Source organism: Camelus ferus, chromosome 21 (assembly GCF_009834535.1).
Source record: "Camelus ferus isolate YT-003-E chromosome 21, BCGSAC_Cfer_1.0, whole genome shotgun sequence".
Classification (NCBI taxonomy): Eukaryota; Metazoa; Chordata; class Mammalia; order Artiodactyla; family Camelidae; genus Camelus; species Camelus ferus.
Window position 1 is genome coordinate 11828465 of NC_045716.1, and position 16476 is coordinate 11844940.

The 16476-nt window shown below is 45.1% G+C and overlaps 2 protein-coding genes across 10 annotated transcripts in view; one reads left to right on the forward strand and one right to left on the reverse strand.

Annotated features, from left to right (window-relative positions):
• SCYL3 (SCY1 like pseudokinase 3) overlaps positions 1-15767 on the forward strand; it is a 34421-nt gene extending 18654 nt beyond the window's left edge. For 3 of the 6 annotated variants that reach the window (XM_032463769.1, XM_032463768.1, XM_032463773.1), the window contains 7 exons: positions 1577-1654; positions 3221-3360; positions 3994-4190; positions 11310-11481; positions 12891-13052; positions 13860-14569; positions 15072-15473. In XM_032463769.1, the coding sequence (XP_032319660.1) occupies positions 1577-1654; positions 3221-3360; positions 3994-4190; positions 11310-11481; positions 12891-13052; positions 13860-14569; positions 15072-15131 (1519 nt within the window). In that variant the 3' untranslated portion in view covers positions 15132-15473. Of the gene's footprint in view, positions 1-1576; positions 1655-3220; positions 3361-3993; positions 4191-11309; positions 11482-12890; positions 13053-13859; positions 14570-15071 lie in introns of all 6 variants that reach the window. The other 3 variants (XM_032463770.1, XM_032463772.1, XM_006173235.3) reach the window with 3 other exon arrangements.
• The window catches only part of C21H1orf112 (chromosome 21 C1orf112 homolog), a 39398-nt gene continuing 38679 nt past the window's right edge, over positions 15758-16476 (reverse strand). For all 4 annotated transcript variants that reach the window (XM_014555995.2, XM_032463765.1, XM_014555990.2 and 1 more), the window contains one exon: positions 15758-16101. In XM_014555995.2, the coding sequence (XP_014411481.2) occupies positions 15913-16101 (189 nt within the window). In that variant the 3' untranslated portion in view covers positions 15758-15912. The remainder of the gene's footprint in view (positions 16102-16476) is intronic.

A 16476-nucleotide genomic window follows, 5' to 3' on the forward strand; every position in this document is an offset into this window, starting at 1 on the left:
CTCCCTCTGGATTATTGATAATGAGTTTGTTATTGCTGAATTTTTACTTGGTGGGGGAGGCATGGGAAAGCGCTCATTTCTCTTCGGGTAGAAGACTGTTTTCTTTGTTTAGTAAAGCGTGATGGAGGAGCAAAGATGTCGATTTAGAAGGAGGGGCACAAAATAACTGTTAATCCTGTGGCTGGATTCAGAGATGGTTTTGAACCTCTCTTCAGGTTAGTTTTGGTCAGTGTCCTTCATTTCAAATTTCCATGATTGCGGGATTTACGCACGGGTCAATTCCACGTTCGCGACTTCTATTAGCAAAATAAATCTTAGGTCAGTTTTGAAACTGAAAATCCTTATGTGTTTGCAGTCGGAAAGCCTGAGAAAGACCAGACCGAAGGGAAAGCTAATATTACCCCTGAAGGTGGGGGGAACTGCCTCCAGGAGAGGATGGAGGTGCACTATTAAGCAGGGCAGAGGGATGGTTTCCTTGTAGTTAGAAGGGTTTTTTGTTCCGGAGAAACTGTTCAAACCTTTCCCATTACGAGCTTTTTCACCAAGGTATTTTCTTGTCCTTTTGGGGGATTCATGGTAAGGTCTTGTTTACGTTGATATAGAATCTCTGCAAAAAAGAACCCTTTACAGTAAGTAGATTCTCTCATCTCTGTGTGTGGTAAGAGTTCCTTGGTAGGAATTGTGTGTTAAGCAGATAGGGGCGAGGGAAGCCGGAAACACGCCCCCCCCCCCCCCCCCGGCAAACTGCCGTGGCTCCACGAGAGGGGAAGCCCAGCCAGAGTCCGCGGGAGGTGCCGGGGCTGAGGCAGCCGAGCTGGTCCAACCAGACTTCAGTTAAGACATTCGTACTTTCTCTCCGCTGCTGAGCCGGAGGGAACAGGGGTGAGGAGGAGTGAGACCCCGGGGCCAGCAGCGCAGGGGCGCGGGCTGCGGGCCGGAGCGTCCTCCTCGGGGGCAGCGCCCCCACGTGGTGGGACGGGAGCGCGTCCCGGGAGCCCAGCCGGCCTCGGGACGCCGGGGGCCCTGCGGAGCTGGCCGTGCCCCTCACCCTTCTGCCCGCCTGGCGGAGAAGATGACCAGACACCTTACGACAGGAGGAGTGAGACGATCCCTGTGACTTGTACCAGAAATCCCTCTTCCCCCAGCCTCTTTCATAGTTTCTGCTTCACCAGAGGAGGCCTGAGAATCAGCAGCTATTTTGTGATGGTGATACCATTTCTCCCCGGGTATTTCGTGTAACCACATCTGCTACAACAGAAAATGTGGATGATTGTGACGATTACGAAAACCACGGAGTTTGTTGGTGTTTGTGTACGCACATGTGCGCACGCTTAACTGTGTATCCTCTTTACAGATCTCCTTGATGTTCTTAAAATAATGAACTCCCTTCGGGCTTGTTCCGCAGTATTTGTTTCCTAAGCTACTTGGGTATAAAGCATCTTCTGAGTGGCACCGGAGGATGTTTCCTTGTTGAATATTATTACAGTGTGGACGTCGGTTATGGCTTTGGTATTTAATGTGACTTCTCTAATCTGTTGTCCTGCTTTTTATTTATTTATTTATTTTTGGCATTTAGGAATGATTTTCTAGAAGTTGTGAATTTCTTGAAAAGTTTAACGCTGAAGAGTGAAGAGGAAAAAACTGAATTCTTCAAGTAAGTTCAGAGTTCAGACCTGAAAATTCAGTCACTTGGATTAAGTCCATGTAACCACTCTAGGTGTCCCAGCGAGGACGAGTCAGGCCTGTGGTTTCCTGAATGAAGTATAGTGACATTTCCTACATGGCAGGCTGTCTGCCAGTCCCTGGGATGGATAGTGACAGAGAACACAGAGGACTGGGGAGGAGGTGGGTAGAGAGAAGGTGTTCTGGGCGGAGGGGCAGCACGAACAGGGCACAGAGGTGGGACGCGGCATGTCTTGTTCGTGGAATGATGAGCACTCAGCTCCTGTTGGAGGGCACGTCCCAGGCAGGGTCAGGGGAGGCGTGGGCACCCTTGTTGTGGCAGTGAGGCTGTTGACACTGGTGGTGAGCAGTGGACTTCAGGCCTTGAAGCCATCCAAGGAGTGAAAGCAGGCTGTGGAATGGTGACGTCCCCCCTTGGGCGGATCACCGTGTTGATGGCCGAGGATGCTGGTTTATTTCACAGAAGACTGGGGGTGGCTGGTAGACCGTGGCAGTCAGGCAGTAGGTGTGAGGCCTCAGCGAGGGCAGTGATGGTGCAGTGCAGGAGACACGGACAGAAGTATTAGAACATAAACTTGGCAAGCCTTCGTGACTGTGACCAAAAGAGAGAATCCTGGAGGGGAGGACCTGTGTGCAGGGAAGATGAAGAATTTGGTGTTGGGTGTGTTGGTTTGAAGTGGCTGTGGGCCTTGAGGCAGAGATGTATGTAAAACTCAGGAGAGAAGTTGTAAGCTGATGAGCTTAATGATGGTGAATATTTGGGTTCATCAGTCCACAGTTGGTAACATTTTCCCAGAGTGGGTGGCATGAAAAGAACAGGGGCCCAAATGTAACCTGGGGCACCCAGCCTTTAGGGGAGCATTGGGGAGGGAGTGGGGATGCATGGGACAGAAGCAGTGGTTAGAGGAGGTCCAGAGAGCCGGGGAGGCTGGTACTCCAGGGGAGCAGAGTCTCAGGAAGATGGGAGGCATGGACAGTCCCTGCTCACTCAGCAGGCGGGAGCGCGCTGGTAGCCTTGTCTTAGCAAGAGCGGTTTCAGCAGAGAGTCACACTGCAGTGAACTGAGATGTGGGAGAAAGGTGAGCAAGTGGACTTTGTTAGGTAAAACCTCATGAAAAGTTTCGAGAAGAGAGGACATAGAATTGCTGAAGAAGGAAGTGGAGTCAAGGAAGGATGTTTTTAAGGATGGGAGAGACGTGAGCATGTTCACGGGCTGAGGGAACGGAGCTGGCGGGGGAGTGGGGAGGGGCCGAGGCTGCCGTCGTGCTGGGGCACCGGGGTGCGTGGCCCTGGGGGAGAAGGCTCGGTGTTAGGGGTCCTACACCTGGATTGGAGGTTGTGTGTGTGCTGACTACTGGCCTCGCCTCACACCTTCTACATTTTTTCTTAAATACTTGGGGGCTGACCCGTCTGCGTTCCCCAGCCCCGGGGCAGGGTCCTCAGTGGTGGGAGCGGGGAAGGCCACGCGAGTCCTGGCGGGGTGGGCGAGCCGACGCGCTGTCACAGCGTTTCCCGGGCTCTCCCCCTCTGCCCTCAGGCTCCTGCTGGACAGAGTCGGCTGCCTGTCAGAGGAGCTGATAGCTTCGCGGCTGGTGCCTCTCCTGCTGAACCAGCTGGTCTTCGCAGAGCCAGTAGCCGTTAAGAGTTTCCTTCCTTATCTCCTTGGTCCCAAAAAAGGTGAATTTTTTTCAAAGTGTTACTGGTTATTAAGGAGTTTGGGCATTAATTAGTTCATATTTGAGCAGTGTGAGATCACTGCGTGATGATCTGAACCACCTGGGGAGCTTTTTAAACGTTGGCCTGTGTGCTCGATCCACCGGTTCTGGGTCAGAGCCAGGACGGGGTGCGTGTGTATTTTCAGGGGTCCCCAGGTGATTCTGAGGCAGGCCTCTGGTTAATACCTGCCGTAACTGCTAGGAGAGGGGACTGCCCAGCTCCAGCTCCGGCTGTGGCACGTGACACCGACTGACTTTGCGGATAAAATTGCAACAGCAGCATCAGTTGAATCTACTCTATGAAGTCCCTCACTGATTAGACATAAATGTATAAGAAGCTATTGATTCAGGATTCATTAAAAACATGTTTTCTTTGTAGTACATTAAGTGTTAGTGTTTCAGAAACACGTCCACAAGGTGGAGTGTGATGAGGTAATTGAGCCTTGAGTCACTTGGGGCCAACAGGGGCACTTCTCTCTGGTTTGGGACAGGAGGACTCAGAACAGGGCTCAGAGTGTGTATGACGTTCTGGGCTCAGCGTGCGCGTTATGCTTAGCGCTCCTTCCGTTGACATGACGGTTTGTTTCTCCATCTGATCTGGGGGAAGAGCATGTGCGGGGGGAGACCGCTTGCCTGCTCTCACCGGCCCTGTTCCAGTCGCGCGTGGTCCCCGTGCTGCTGCGGCTGTTTGAGGTGCACGAGGAGCACGTGCGGATGGTGCTGCTGTCCCACCTGGAGGCCTACGTGGAGCACTTCACTCAGGAGCAGCTGAAGAAGGTCATCCTGCCCCAGGTCAGCGGGTCAGGCCCGGGTTGGGGCCCGGGGCGGGGCCGGCGCTGTGACTAGGGGGGCCTGAGGCCTCCTGGGATCCGAAGGGCTGGAGTGAAAATTGCGTTTCCGGTCCAGACGCAGAGGCAAGTCAGCTAAACAAATGTATTTGGTCCTAACCTGTGTACAACCTGAAAAACGCTGATTCTGTTTGCTAATTCTTTGGGGAAAACTAACAAGACTCACTCATGAGCTTTGTGAACACGAACTGCGAGTGTCAGTTAAATCACTATAAATAACTAAATTCTCACCGAGAGGAGCGTGAGAGGAGCCCTGGCGGTGGTTTCAGCCTGCTGCTCAGCCCCAGGGAGCCTTGAGGCTTGGCCCTCCCAGGGCTCCAGGTTTTATTGGTTTCCTGTGGCTGTTGTAACAAACTGCCACAAGCTGCGTGGCTTAAAACAATAGAAATCTGTTCTCTCTTGGTTCCAAGGTAGGAAGTCCCAGCTCGGGTCAGCAGGGCTCCCTGTGAAGGCTCCAGTGGAGAATCTTCCCTCACCTCCTTCTTAGCTTCTGGGAGCTCCCGGCAGTCCTTGGGGCTTCTCGGCTTGTAGCTGTGTCACCCCAACTTCTGCTTCTCTTGTCACGTGGCATTTTTATAAGGACATAAGTCATTGGGTTTGGGGTCACCCTAATCCAGTATGACCTCATTTTAAGGTCACATTTTGGGTGGACATGAATTCAGGGGAGACACTATTCAACTCAGTACAAGGTTTGAGATTTTGTCAATCATATGGTGTTTTTCAAATAATTTGTTTTCCTGTGAGATTTACTGATTTAATAATTGAAAGGCCTGGTTTTACGCCGGCTCTTGTGCCTTGGTACTGGGGCCATAGAGGGATGTAACACACGCCCTGCTTTCAAGGAGCTAGTAGTTGGGAAATAACAGGCTTGACTGGGCTCAGCTTGGGGGCTGTCTTCCACGTGAGTCAGCTGAGGCAGCCGTCACTGGGCGCCCCATAAAGGCTGACGTTCAAAACAGCACCTTGGCACCTTGGCGGGGGGCTGACTGAAAGGCTGGGTTGGGACTCTGGGACAGCTGGGCCTCTGTCTCTGTGAAGTCTCAGGATATCTTGGGGCCTCTGTCTCCTGACGTGACATGGCCACACTTCTCTGGCAGGGTGGGTGGACTTCCTCCACCGCCGCCCAGCTCCCACGGCATAGGTTGGGAACTGACATCACTTCTACCATGTTCTCTCAGTTAAAGTGAGTCAAAGAAGTCAGCCCCGGTTCCCCGTGGGGTGGGTCTAGAGTCGAGCTAGCACAGCTTAGCGCTGCGCTTCACATCTGGGGCAGCAGTTCTCACCCTGTATGTGGTTGGTTGTGTCTGAAAATTCAGAAGAGGAACGAAGTACTCCTAACTCTGCAGGAGAGGAGCCATCACAGGTCTCAGAATCGGTGCTGAGCTGAGGTCACATGATCAGTTGACGTTCAGCATGTGAAAGGCCATGAACACTCTCACTGGAGCCCCTTCCTCGGAGAGGAATGACTTGGCTCGTCTCCTGTGTTCACTTTGGTGAGAGTGTGGAAGGTGGACTGTGCAGCAGGGGGGATCAGCTCAGACACTATTAGAATGGTCCTGCTAAGAGATGACAAAGACGGGGAAACGCGGTGGCAGGGGTTATGGGAGAGGGACGAATGGGGAGGTTAGAGGGGTGGGGCTGGGTTTCTCAGTGGATGGGTGAGGTCTGAGGATGACTCTTGGATTTTTGGCTTGGATGGTTTGCTATTTTATGATTACTGTATTCATCTCATAGCATTCCAACCATATGCAAAAAACCAAAAACAAACGTTTTAGTTTACTTGTACAGTTTTGTTAGCATTGGGACTGGTAATTATTTTATTGGGTCCTTTTGGAAGCCTTCATCTTAGACAAATGAGGAGACAGGACCAGAAAAACGAAGCGATTTATTGGTCAAGTCACAGTAAGAATTCCTGGTGGAGTACAGACCAGAACCTGGGGTTCCTGATACCCGGGGTGTCTGGCTGCCTCCACCAGGCAGGCCAGTCGTCCTGGCCTTGAGTCTGGCTGGTGCGGATGCTCTGCCTCCTTATGTACATGTGCCAGCTCAGAGTAAAACCTCTCCTAATGTCTCCATGTGAGCGTCTTAGGGTTCTTCTGGTTGCAGGTAACAGAAACGCACTTAAATGAGCTAAAGCAAAAAAAAAAAAAAAAAAGAAGACTTCAATGAAAGGATGTCAGTCTGCCGTGCATGGAAATCAAGTGCAGCTGGGACTCAGCCGTGTGGTCTTCATTCTTTTCCTTTCTCTACATCTGCTCCACTTTCAACTCTTGAAGATCAGCTTTCATTATTTGGTGTACACATGGCCATACATGGTTGTCCCATAGCCTCCAGGCTTCTTGTCCTCATATTAAGCAAACCACAGAGATAACCAGTTTCTCTGAATTCCGGTTTTTATTATCCTCTCCAGGAAGAGAGATCATAATTGGCTTAGTTTGGGGCAGGTGTCATATGCATCAGATATAAAGAAAGTTTTCAAGGTCCTGTTTTTGTGGGTGGGGTGTGCAAGGCTGAGAAGAGGCAAGGGACTGGGACCAGCTGGGTGTTTCTAAGTGTGCCCTGCATAACGTGGCCAGTCTCTGAACTGTTTGCTGTGGTTCTGCAATGAGGTGAGTACAGATATGGAAAACTAATATTTAAAACCTTTTTTTAAAAATTGAGGTACATAATCAACATACAACATTACATTAGTCTTAGGTGTACAACAGAATGAGTCAGTATTTATTTATATTGCAAATGATCACCACAATAAGCCTAGTTAACATCTATTAACCATACAGAATTACAATTCTTTTTTCTTTTTTATGAGAACTTTTAAGGATTACTCTCTCAGCAACCCTGAAATGTGCAGTACAGTGCTGTTCACGACAGTCATCCTACTGTACATCTCCGACTTATTTTATAGTGGGAAGTTTGTACCTTGTGACTGCCTTCACCCCTTTTGTCCCCTCCCTCGTCCTCACTTCAACCTCTGGCAAGCACCAGCCTGTTCCTTGTGTCTATGAGCTTGTTTTGGTCTGTTCCTCCCCTCCCTCCAAGTATGAGTGGGATCATACAGTGCTTGTCTTTCTATGTCTGACTGATTTTACTTAGCATAGCATAATGCCCTCAACGTCCATCCATGTTGCAAATGGCAAGATTTTCTTCTTTTTTGTGGCTGAATAATTTTCTTGTGTTTGTGTGCACACATTGTGTGTGTGCAAAGTTTTTATCCATTCATCCATCGATAGACACTTAAAGTTGCTTCCATATCATGGCTATTGTAAATAATGTTGCAGTGAACAGGGGGGTGCAGGTATCTTTTTGAGTTACTGTTTCTTTCCCTTAGATGAATGCTTAGAAGTGGAATCACTCACTGGGTGGTGTGGTAGTTCTAACTTTTTGAGGAACCTCCATACTGCTTTCCATAGTGGCTGCACCAATATAAATTTCCACCAGTAGTGCACAGGGTTCCCTTTTCTCACATCCTCTTCAGCACTTGTTCTCTCGTCTTTTTGATGAAGGCTGTTCTAACAGGTGTGGTGGTATCTCATTATGGTTTTGACTTACGTTTCCCTGATGTTTAAATGATGTTGAGCATCTTTTCTTGTACCTGGTGGCCATCTTCATGTCTTCAACCCATTTTTCAATTGAATTGTTTTTGCTATTGTCTGAGTTCTTTTATATATTTTGGATATTAACCCCTTATCAGATACACAGTTTGCAAATATTTTCTCCTGTTCAGTAGGTTGCCATTTCATTCTGCTGATGGTTTCCTTTACTATGTAGAAACTTTTAAGTTTGATGCAGTCTCATTGTTTGTATTTGATTTTGTAACCTTTGCTTTTGGTGTCAGATCCAAAAGCTCATCACCAAGACTGGGTTAAGGAACTTACTGCTTTTTCATTTTTTTCCCCTAGTTTTATGGTTTCAGGTCTTACATTTAAGTTTTTAATCCATTTTGAGTTAATTTTTGTGTATGGTGTAAGATAGTGGTCCAGTTTCATTCTTTTGCATGTGGCTGTCCAGTTTTCACAGCACCATTTATTGAACAGACTGTCCTTTCCCCCATTATATTATTTGGCTCCTTTATTGTAAATTAACTGACCATATATGGATAGATATATTTCTGGGCTCTCAATTTTGTCCCATTAACCTACGTTTCTGTTTAATGGCAATACTATACTGTTTTGATTACTGTAGCTTTGTAATAGTTTGAAATCAGGGAGCATAGTTCCTCCGGCTTTGTTCTTTCTCAAGATTGCTTTGGCTATTCGGGGTCTTTTGTGGTTTCATACAAATTTTAGGGTTGTTCTATTTCTGTGAAAAATGCCACTGGAATTTTGATAGGGATTGAATTGGGTCTGTTGATCGTTTTGGGTAGTATGGGCAGTTTATTAACAATATTAATTCTTCCAGTCCATGAGTACAGAATACCTTTCCATTTATTTGTGTCTTTTCAGTTTCTTTCATCAATGTCCTGTAATTTTCAGTGTATAGGTCTTTCACTTCCTTGGTTAAATCCTAGGTATTCTTTGATGCAGATGTAAATGGGATTGTTTTCTTAGTTTCTCTTTTTTATAGTCCATTATTAGTGTACAGAAATTCTACAGACTTCTGTATATTGATTTTTATATCCTGTGACTACTGAATTCATTTGTTGGTTCTGAAAGTTTTTTGTTGGAGTCTTTAGGGCTTTCTATATATAGTCATCTGCAAATAGTGGTCATTTTACTTACTTTCTGATTTGAGTGTCTTTACTTTTCTTGCGTAACTGCTGTGGCTGGGACTTCCACTATTGTGCTGAATAACAGTGGCAAGAGTGGGCATCCCCGTCTTGTTCCTGATCTCGAGAGGCTTTCAGCTTTTCGGGATGTCAGCTGTGGGCTTGTCGTATGTGGTCTTGATATGTTGAGGTGTGTTTCCTCTATACCTTCCTTGGTTGTTGAGAGTTTTTATCATGAATGGATGTTGAATTTTGTCTGATGTTTTTACTGCATTTATTGAGAAGATCATATGATTTTTATTCTTCATTTTGTTAATGTGGTGTATTACATGGATTTTGTGGGTGTTCAACTGTGCCCACATCACTGGAATAAATCCCACTTGATCACGGTGTGTGAACCTTTTGATGTATTGAATTCTGTTTTGTAATTTTGTTGAGAATTTCTGCATCTATGTTCACCAGGGATATTGACCTGTAATTTTCTTTTCTTGTGGTGTCCCTGTCTGGTTTTGGTATCAAGGTAATTAATACTGGCCTTTTAATATGAGTTTCCTTCTCTTCTATTTTTTAGAAGAATTTGAGGATTAGTTCTAATTCTTTTAATGCATGTTTGGTAGAATTCACCAGTGAAGCCTTCTGTTCCTGGACTTTTGTTTGTTGGTAGGTTTTTGGTTACTGATTCCATCTCCTTACTAATGATCCATGTGTTCAGATTTCCTGTTTGAGTATTAGTATTGGTCAGCAGTATGTTTCTAGGAGTCTCTCCACTTCTGCTTTGTCAAATTTGTTGGCATAAATATAACTGTTCATAGTAACCTCTCGTGATCCTTTGTGTGGCAACAGTTTTAACGTGTCCTCTTTCATTTCTTGAACCCAGGACCTTGTGCATGCTAAGCATGAGCTGTACTGCTGAGCTATCCCCGCCCCCTCTTTCATTTCTGATTTTGAGTCCTCTCTCCTCTTGAGTCTCCTAAAGGTTTGTCAATTTTATCTTTTGGGAAAAAAAAAACTTAGCTTCATTTTTTTCTTTTGTCTTTTTAGTCTCTATTTCATTTATTTCTACTCTGATATTTATTTCCTTCCTTCTACCAGCTTTGAGTTTCCTTTGCTCTCTTTCTAGTTCGTGAGGTGTAGAGTCATTTGTTTACTTGGGATTTTTCTTGTTTCTTCAGGTAGGAATTTCTCTCTTATGAATTTCCCTTTTAGAACTGCTTTTGCTCCATCCCGTGTGTTTTATTTCCATTTTTATTTGTCTCAAGGTGTTTTTGATTTATCCTCTGATTTCTTCTTTGACCCAGTACAATACTGTTTAATCTTCACATATTTTAATTTTTCAGTTTTCTTCTTGTAATTGATTTCTTGTTTCACACCATTGAATGGGTCAGAAAACATGCTTGATATGATTTAGTCTTAAATTTATTAAGACTTGTTTTATGACTTAACATGTGATCTCTCCTGGACAATGTTCCATGTGCACTTGAGAAGAATGTGTATTCTGTTGCTTTTGGATTGAATATTCTTTGTAAATCTATTAAGTTCATGTAATGTGTTATTTAAGGCCAGTGTTTTCTTAACTGATTTCCTGTCTGGATGATCTACCCATTGGTGTAAGTGGGGTATTAAAGTCCCCTACTATTACTATGTTGCTCTATTTCTCCTTTAGGGTCTGTTAATATTTGCATTATGTATTTAGGTTCTCCTATGTTTGGTGCATCAATATTTGTAAGTGTTATATCCTCATGTTATCATGTAATGCCCTTGTCTCTTACTACCATCTTTGTTTCAAAGTCTGTTTTGTCTGATACAAGTATAGTGACCCCAGCCTGCTTTTGGTTTTCATTTGTATGGAACATCTTTTTTCTGTTCCTTTGTTTTGTCTGTGTCCTTACACCTGAAGTGGGTCGCTTGTGGCCTCATTTAGATGAGTCTTGAGCTTGGTTAGTACTTGGATGGAAGGCCACCTGGGAATACTGGGTGTGGGAGGCTTAGAAGTGCTGAGCTCTTGGGAGGACTCTGGCCTTGGGTTGGAGGAAGGAGCCAACAGCCATCGTGCACAAATCTAAAACCTTTTATAGCAACTTAACAGAATAATCTATGTTATCTCCAATGTATTTGTCTATTTAATTTCATTTTGGGGGGTATTTTTTTTTTTAACATATCAGGCTGTGATGGATTGGGAGGGGAGAATATTGCCCCTCGACCACAGATAGTTTGAGAACTACTGACCTAGATAGAACACATATCTAAGAAACGGCGCTCATCTGAGCAAGCAGTCTGAGTGAAGCCCGCCTGCTGTTTACAGGGGAGAAAAAGGCAGACAACGTGGTTATCTGCGCTTATGACCCAATTCACTCCTAGGTGTTACTGGGCCTGCGCGATACCAGCGATTCCATTGTGGCAATTACTCTTCACAGCCTAGCAGTGCTGGTCTCCCTGCTTGGACCAGAGGTGGTCGTGGGAGGAGAAAGAACCAAGATCTTCAAACGCACTGCCCCAAGTTTCACTAAAACCATCGACCTTTCCCCAGAAGGTAAGAATGACTAAAAGGCCTACCTTTTAAGTGTTGTTGTTTTAATGTATTAGATTTTTAACATTATACAAGTAATGCAGATGGACTGTATTCAAATGACACAGAGAATTAAAAGGAAACAGCTAGTAGTTTCCTGCTCCCAGCTTCTTCTGGGGGGGGGGGTCTAAGGTAAACAGTTTAATGGTTTAGTGGGAATCCTTTCATGCCTTTTTTTAAGCCCACAAAAAGACACACAGATGTATGTTTACACACACAGATAAACGATTCAAAAACCAAAAAGTGATGAGAAAATGCTGTGCACAGTTCTACAACTTGACTTTTTTGTGTAGCAGCTTATCAGAGACCTGTCTCCAGGTCAGTACGTGGCTGCCTAATATTTCATTGAATATAATTCAGCAATTTCCTTGTTGATGGCTCTTTCATCCATTTCAGGATTTCTTACTGAGTCAAAGAATATATTTTAAATTTTAATAGAGACTGTCAGTTTCCAGAAAGGTTGTGGCAGCTCTCAGTAACACTAGATGTTTAAGTTCTTTGGGTTTTGCTGGCCTGTTTGGTGAAAAGCTACTGATTTTTAGGTACTTCCTTGATTCCTTGAATCAAGAAAATCCTTACTTCTCGTGTGTTCCCACTGGATGTTACATGGGAAATAGCATTAATTTCTGGTCTTTATAGGCTATTAAAGTCAAGAGTAAGAATTTTGTGGGGTATTTTGTAAGAAAAATTAGGACTTGAGCAGGGGAGACAGTGGAAGAAATAAGCAAGAGTGTGGGGCAGTTGTGGCACAGGCCGGGGTGAGGAGGCGGGATGTGGCCTGTGACGACGTGGCTCAGTGCCCCCACCCGCACTTTTCTAAGGCAGAGGAAGTATTAAGCCAAAAATTTCGTTAGAATCCTTCTGACTAATACCTACTCTTTAGTATAAACTTTCTGATAAACTATTAATGATAACATTTTCTTAAAATATTTTTCTTTTCCCAGTTGGAAGGTAAATGCCCATGACACAAAGCTTACCATTTTAACCATTTTTAAGTGTATGGTTTTGTGCCATTAAGTACATTCATTTTATTCTGAAAAGGAGGTGAGTAGAATCAATTATGGTGTTAAATCACCACCAAAGTGTTTTTAAAGGCTGTTAAAACCATTAGGATACCTAGTTATAAAAGTTCTCTGCCTCCTCCCTGCTCCCCTAATGCTGGAAGCCCTTCTATCCTGTCACCACCACGTAGGATAGGCAGTCCGTTCTGTAATAGATGTTTCTTCAAATATCTGAAGATGCCCTCTCCCTGCAACTTACCTTTTCCCTCTGTTAACTATACCCCTTTCCCTTAACTGTTGCTCACCTAATGTGATAGAAAAAGAAGCAATTTACTATCCCTTTCATTTTTTTGAGTTTTAATCTATCTTCAGATTCCCCTACGCACGTCGTCTGCAGCCAGCGCAGTCAGACCTCGCCGGTCCTGGAGAACCCCTCCTCCAGCGTATTCCCCAAGTGTCTCTTTTCTGGCAGCATGCCCCTGGACAGCAGGCAGCACACACAGCGAGATTATTACAACTCTCTCTTACAGACAGGTAGGTTACTCAATTTACAGAGCTTTTCCTCTGCTTGGGGGAATGTTCTCCTGAGTAATAAGCTCTGAAACTTAAGGGCACTTTGGGGAACACTGAAGCTTCTCTCTCTCACAATTACGTAGTCAGCTGGGGCCCACCTCTTCCCTAGACTAGAGGGTATTTACCTGTCTTTTCTTCATAACTGACACATGAACAGGTTGACATTGCTTGAATTTTTTGCACCAGATACTTTACTTTGGGACTTTAGGTGCCTTAGTGTAGCATTTTCCACACTGTATTAAAGAATGGTAATTCTGGAAGATGTTAAAAGGTGTACCATGAAAAAAAGAGCTGTATGGTTAAGTAAGTTTGGGGAACTTAGCAGAGTCAGAACACACTGCACAAGACTCAGTGACTTGGACTACACTTAAGAAAATCTGTTTAGAATGAGGATATGTTGGGTTAGGCAAACTTACTTGAGCACACGATGCTTTTTCAGGATGTATGTAATTCACATCTCGAGGGTAACGCTGCCTGGCTTAGAACATTTCTGTGTTTGTTTATAGACAGTTATGCCAACAAAACAGTATGTTTGAATATTTAGTAAAGGATTATGTGCTCCAGTTGTTGCTTGCTATGCTTCCATTGAATTACAATTTAAATATCTGTTTAACTTACATCACACCTTTGTTATGTTTTGCTGGGATCTCTCATTTTTTGTATCATGGATATTTCCAAGGAGTCTTTAGTGTCAACTTGCTCCTAAATATGTTGCTTGCTCTTAACCAACTTCTTATGAGAATGATTCTTGTACTTATTCCCCTACAGGCAATCAATTTTCTCAGCCGATTAAATTTCCCATTAATGGAATCTTGGATTTGAAAATTACCTCAGGAGACAGTGAGAAGTTCCCATCAAGTTCTAAAAAGTCTGAGGACTGGCCTGACTGGAGCGACCCCGAGGAGCCCGAGAACAAAGCCGCCAGCCTCCAGGTCTGTCCCACAGAGCCCTGTGCCGCTGCCACGCCCCCACGCACCAACGTGAGCGTGGATGAGGAGGAGACTTGGGATGACTTTGAGCCCAGCGGCTTAGACACTGAAATAACTCTGGAAAGTGGAACCACGGCTACAAGACCTGTTACCTCAGGGGAGCACAAGGCCATGCCGACTTCGCTTCCACTCACTGAAGAGGCCAAGCCTTTGAAGTCAAGCCCACCGCAAAAGACCGGTCTTGCACAAAGCAGGGATGACCCACACCAAACCAGGCCAACAAAAGTGTCGTCAGAAGACAGGCGCCCTAAGGTTCCATCAGAACTTGGCTTAGGAGAGGAGTTTACCATTCAGGTAAAGAAGAAGCCAGTAAGAGACCCTGAGCTGGACTGGTTTGCTGACATGACCCCAGACATTAAGCCTTCCACTGCTGTTCTTGTCCTACCTGGGCTGAGGACAGAAGCGATGGAAGCGATGGTTCCCACCAGGGAGCATGTCTCCTCAGTGTTGCAGTTTTCCTCAAAATTTGCTGCAGCAGAAATGACTGAGGTAAGGATCACTGCACTGTGCCGTGCGCGTTTAAGGACCTCCCGTGTAGCTGCCAGGCGCACTGTCCCATTTATAACAGGTGACGTGCTGTTCTCCTAGTGAGAGAAAAGACTGATGTACACAACTAGGTACAATGGTCAAGCGTAAAATGAATAAACTCAGGTCCTGTAAACGGCATCTTTCCTTCCTTGGAAAAATGCAGCAGTGCTTGGCCTAAGTGTTTAACGGGCCACTTACTGCAATAACCTTTTTATTTGGAAAGGGGGATTAAACCAAGAATGTGGTGTCATCAGACTGATCTTAATGATTATGTAGTCACTGGACAGTTATTTTCCAGTGTACTGCTAGAACCAGGGTAATCCTTTCAGCTTCCTGTGAGTAATTTTTACACGAGGAGATGTCTTTTAGACAAGTTTTGGGCCCCTTTAAAATTCCTGACCTTTCTAGTCTGAACATGAGTTGTTTGAGCAGGTTGCCCTTGGTTTGCTTTATCTTGTTGCAGGGAGAGTCTGCGGGCTGGGGAGAAGATGGGGAGCTGAACTGGGAAGATACTAACTGGTGACAACAGGTGTGAGTTCATCTCTAGGAAAAAGGATTCCTTAAAAAAAAAAAAATCAAACTAATACCTCAAAAGCAGGCTCTGCAGACAAGAAAACCCCAAAGCATCCTGTTTTTCTCATACCAGGAGCTCTTTTTCCAGTCTGTGCCAATGGAAGCGTGAGACGTGGCGTGCTGGCGGGAAGCCCTGGGCGGCGAGGAGGTTCCCAGCCTTCCTCAGAGGACGAGCCTGGGCGTCCAACTGAGGCCAGTTTCTGTGAAGAGCAAGTGGCTGTGGAAAGGTTGAATTTACTGCTTTTTTTCCAGAACAATTCCAGACGTAAAGAAAATAAATAGAAAAATCCAAGCTGATTAGCTTAATTTTGTGCCATTTCTTTGTCAGAAGAGTAAGCTCTGTTATGAAACCTACTGAAGATATTTTAGCTGTAGAGTATAGAAATGATTTTAAATTGCTGAGGTTCCCTTAGGCAGCTTATTTATTTGTTTACAGATGTGCTATCTGAATGAGTGGCCCTGTGGGGACCGGGGCAGTTACTGACTGTTCCACCTGTGTTACCTTGTACCAAAGTTCTTAATGAGAAATATCCCCCACAATCCTGTTCTCTTAATGTCCAATAAAGACTATTTTCATTAGATTCAACTTTATAAAAGTTGTTTTATGTGTTAGAAAATATACAGACATAATTACATCAATATTTTCACTTAAAGAATCTATTGCAGGATGACAAAAAATGATATCCAACTCTATCTACTGTTAATATGGTCCAGTCCACTCAAGTGTCACCTTAAACCACACGGCGTTTTAGCTCGTCGATCCTTTCGTGGAGCGCCTCCATTTCTGTTAGAAGCCAGTCTGGAGGAACGGACTGCTGGAGTAATGACTCAATTGCCCCCAAGGCCCCTGCCGCCGCCTGCACTGCTGCCCTGTACTCTTCCTCCACGGGGAGCTCGTGACGGGCTCTCTTTGCGTAAGGCTGGCAAATGAGAACAACGTGGTGAGTGATGCCATGGTACCATTCCAAAATGATTAAAGACCTTTCCACGTTTTACATGAAAATTTTATGGTTCACAAGGGCTGAAGGGCACCCCCCCCCCCCGCAATCATCTGGAGAGAAGTGAAGGCATTTTTGCTCTGTCACAGGGGTTTGGGGCACTACCATCAGTGCTCAAGGTCCGAGACTAAGAAGTGCTGCCTTGTCTGGTAGCTTCCAGTGGGTATTGTTTAGACATGTAATCTGTCCTTACAAAAAGCCCAAGTATGAATTTTCTGAACGTTTCCTATTTCCTTTTTAACACTAAGTTTGTAATAATGCTTTTGAGCCAGTTAAGTAAATTGTCAGGCTTTCTAA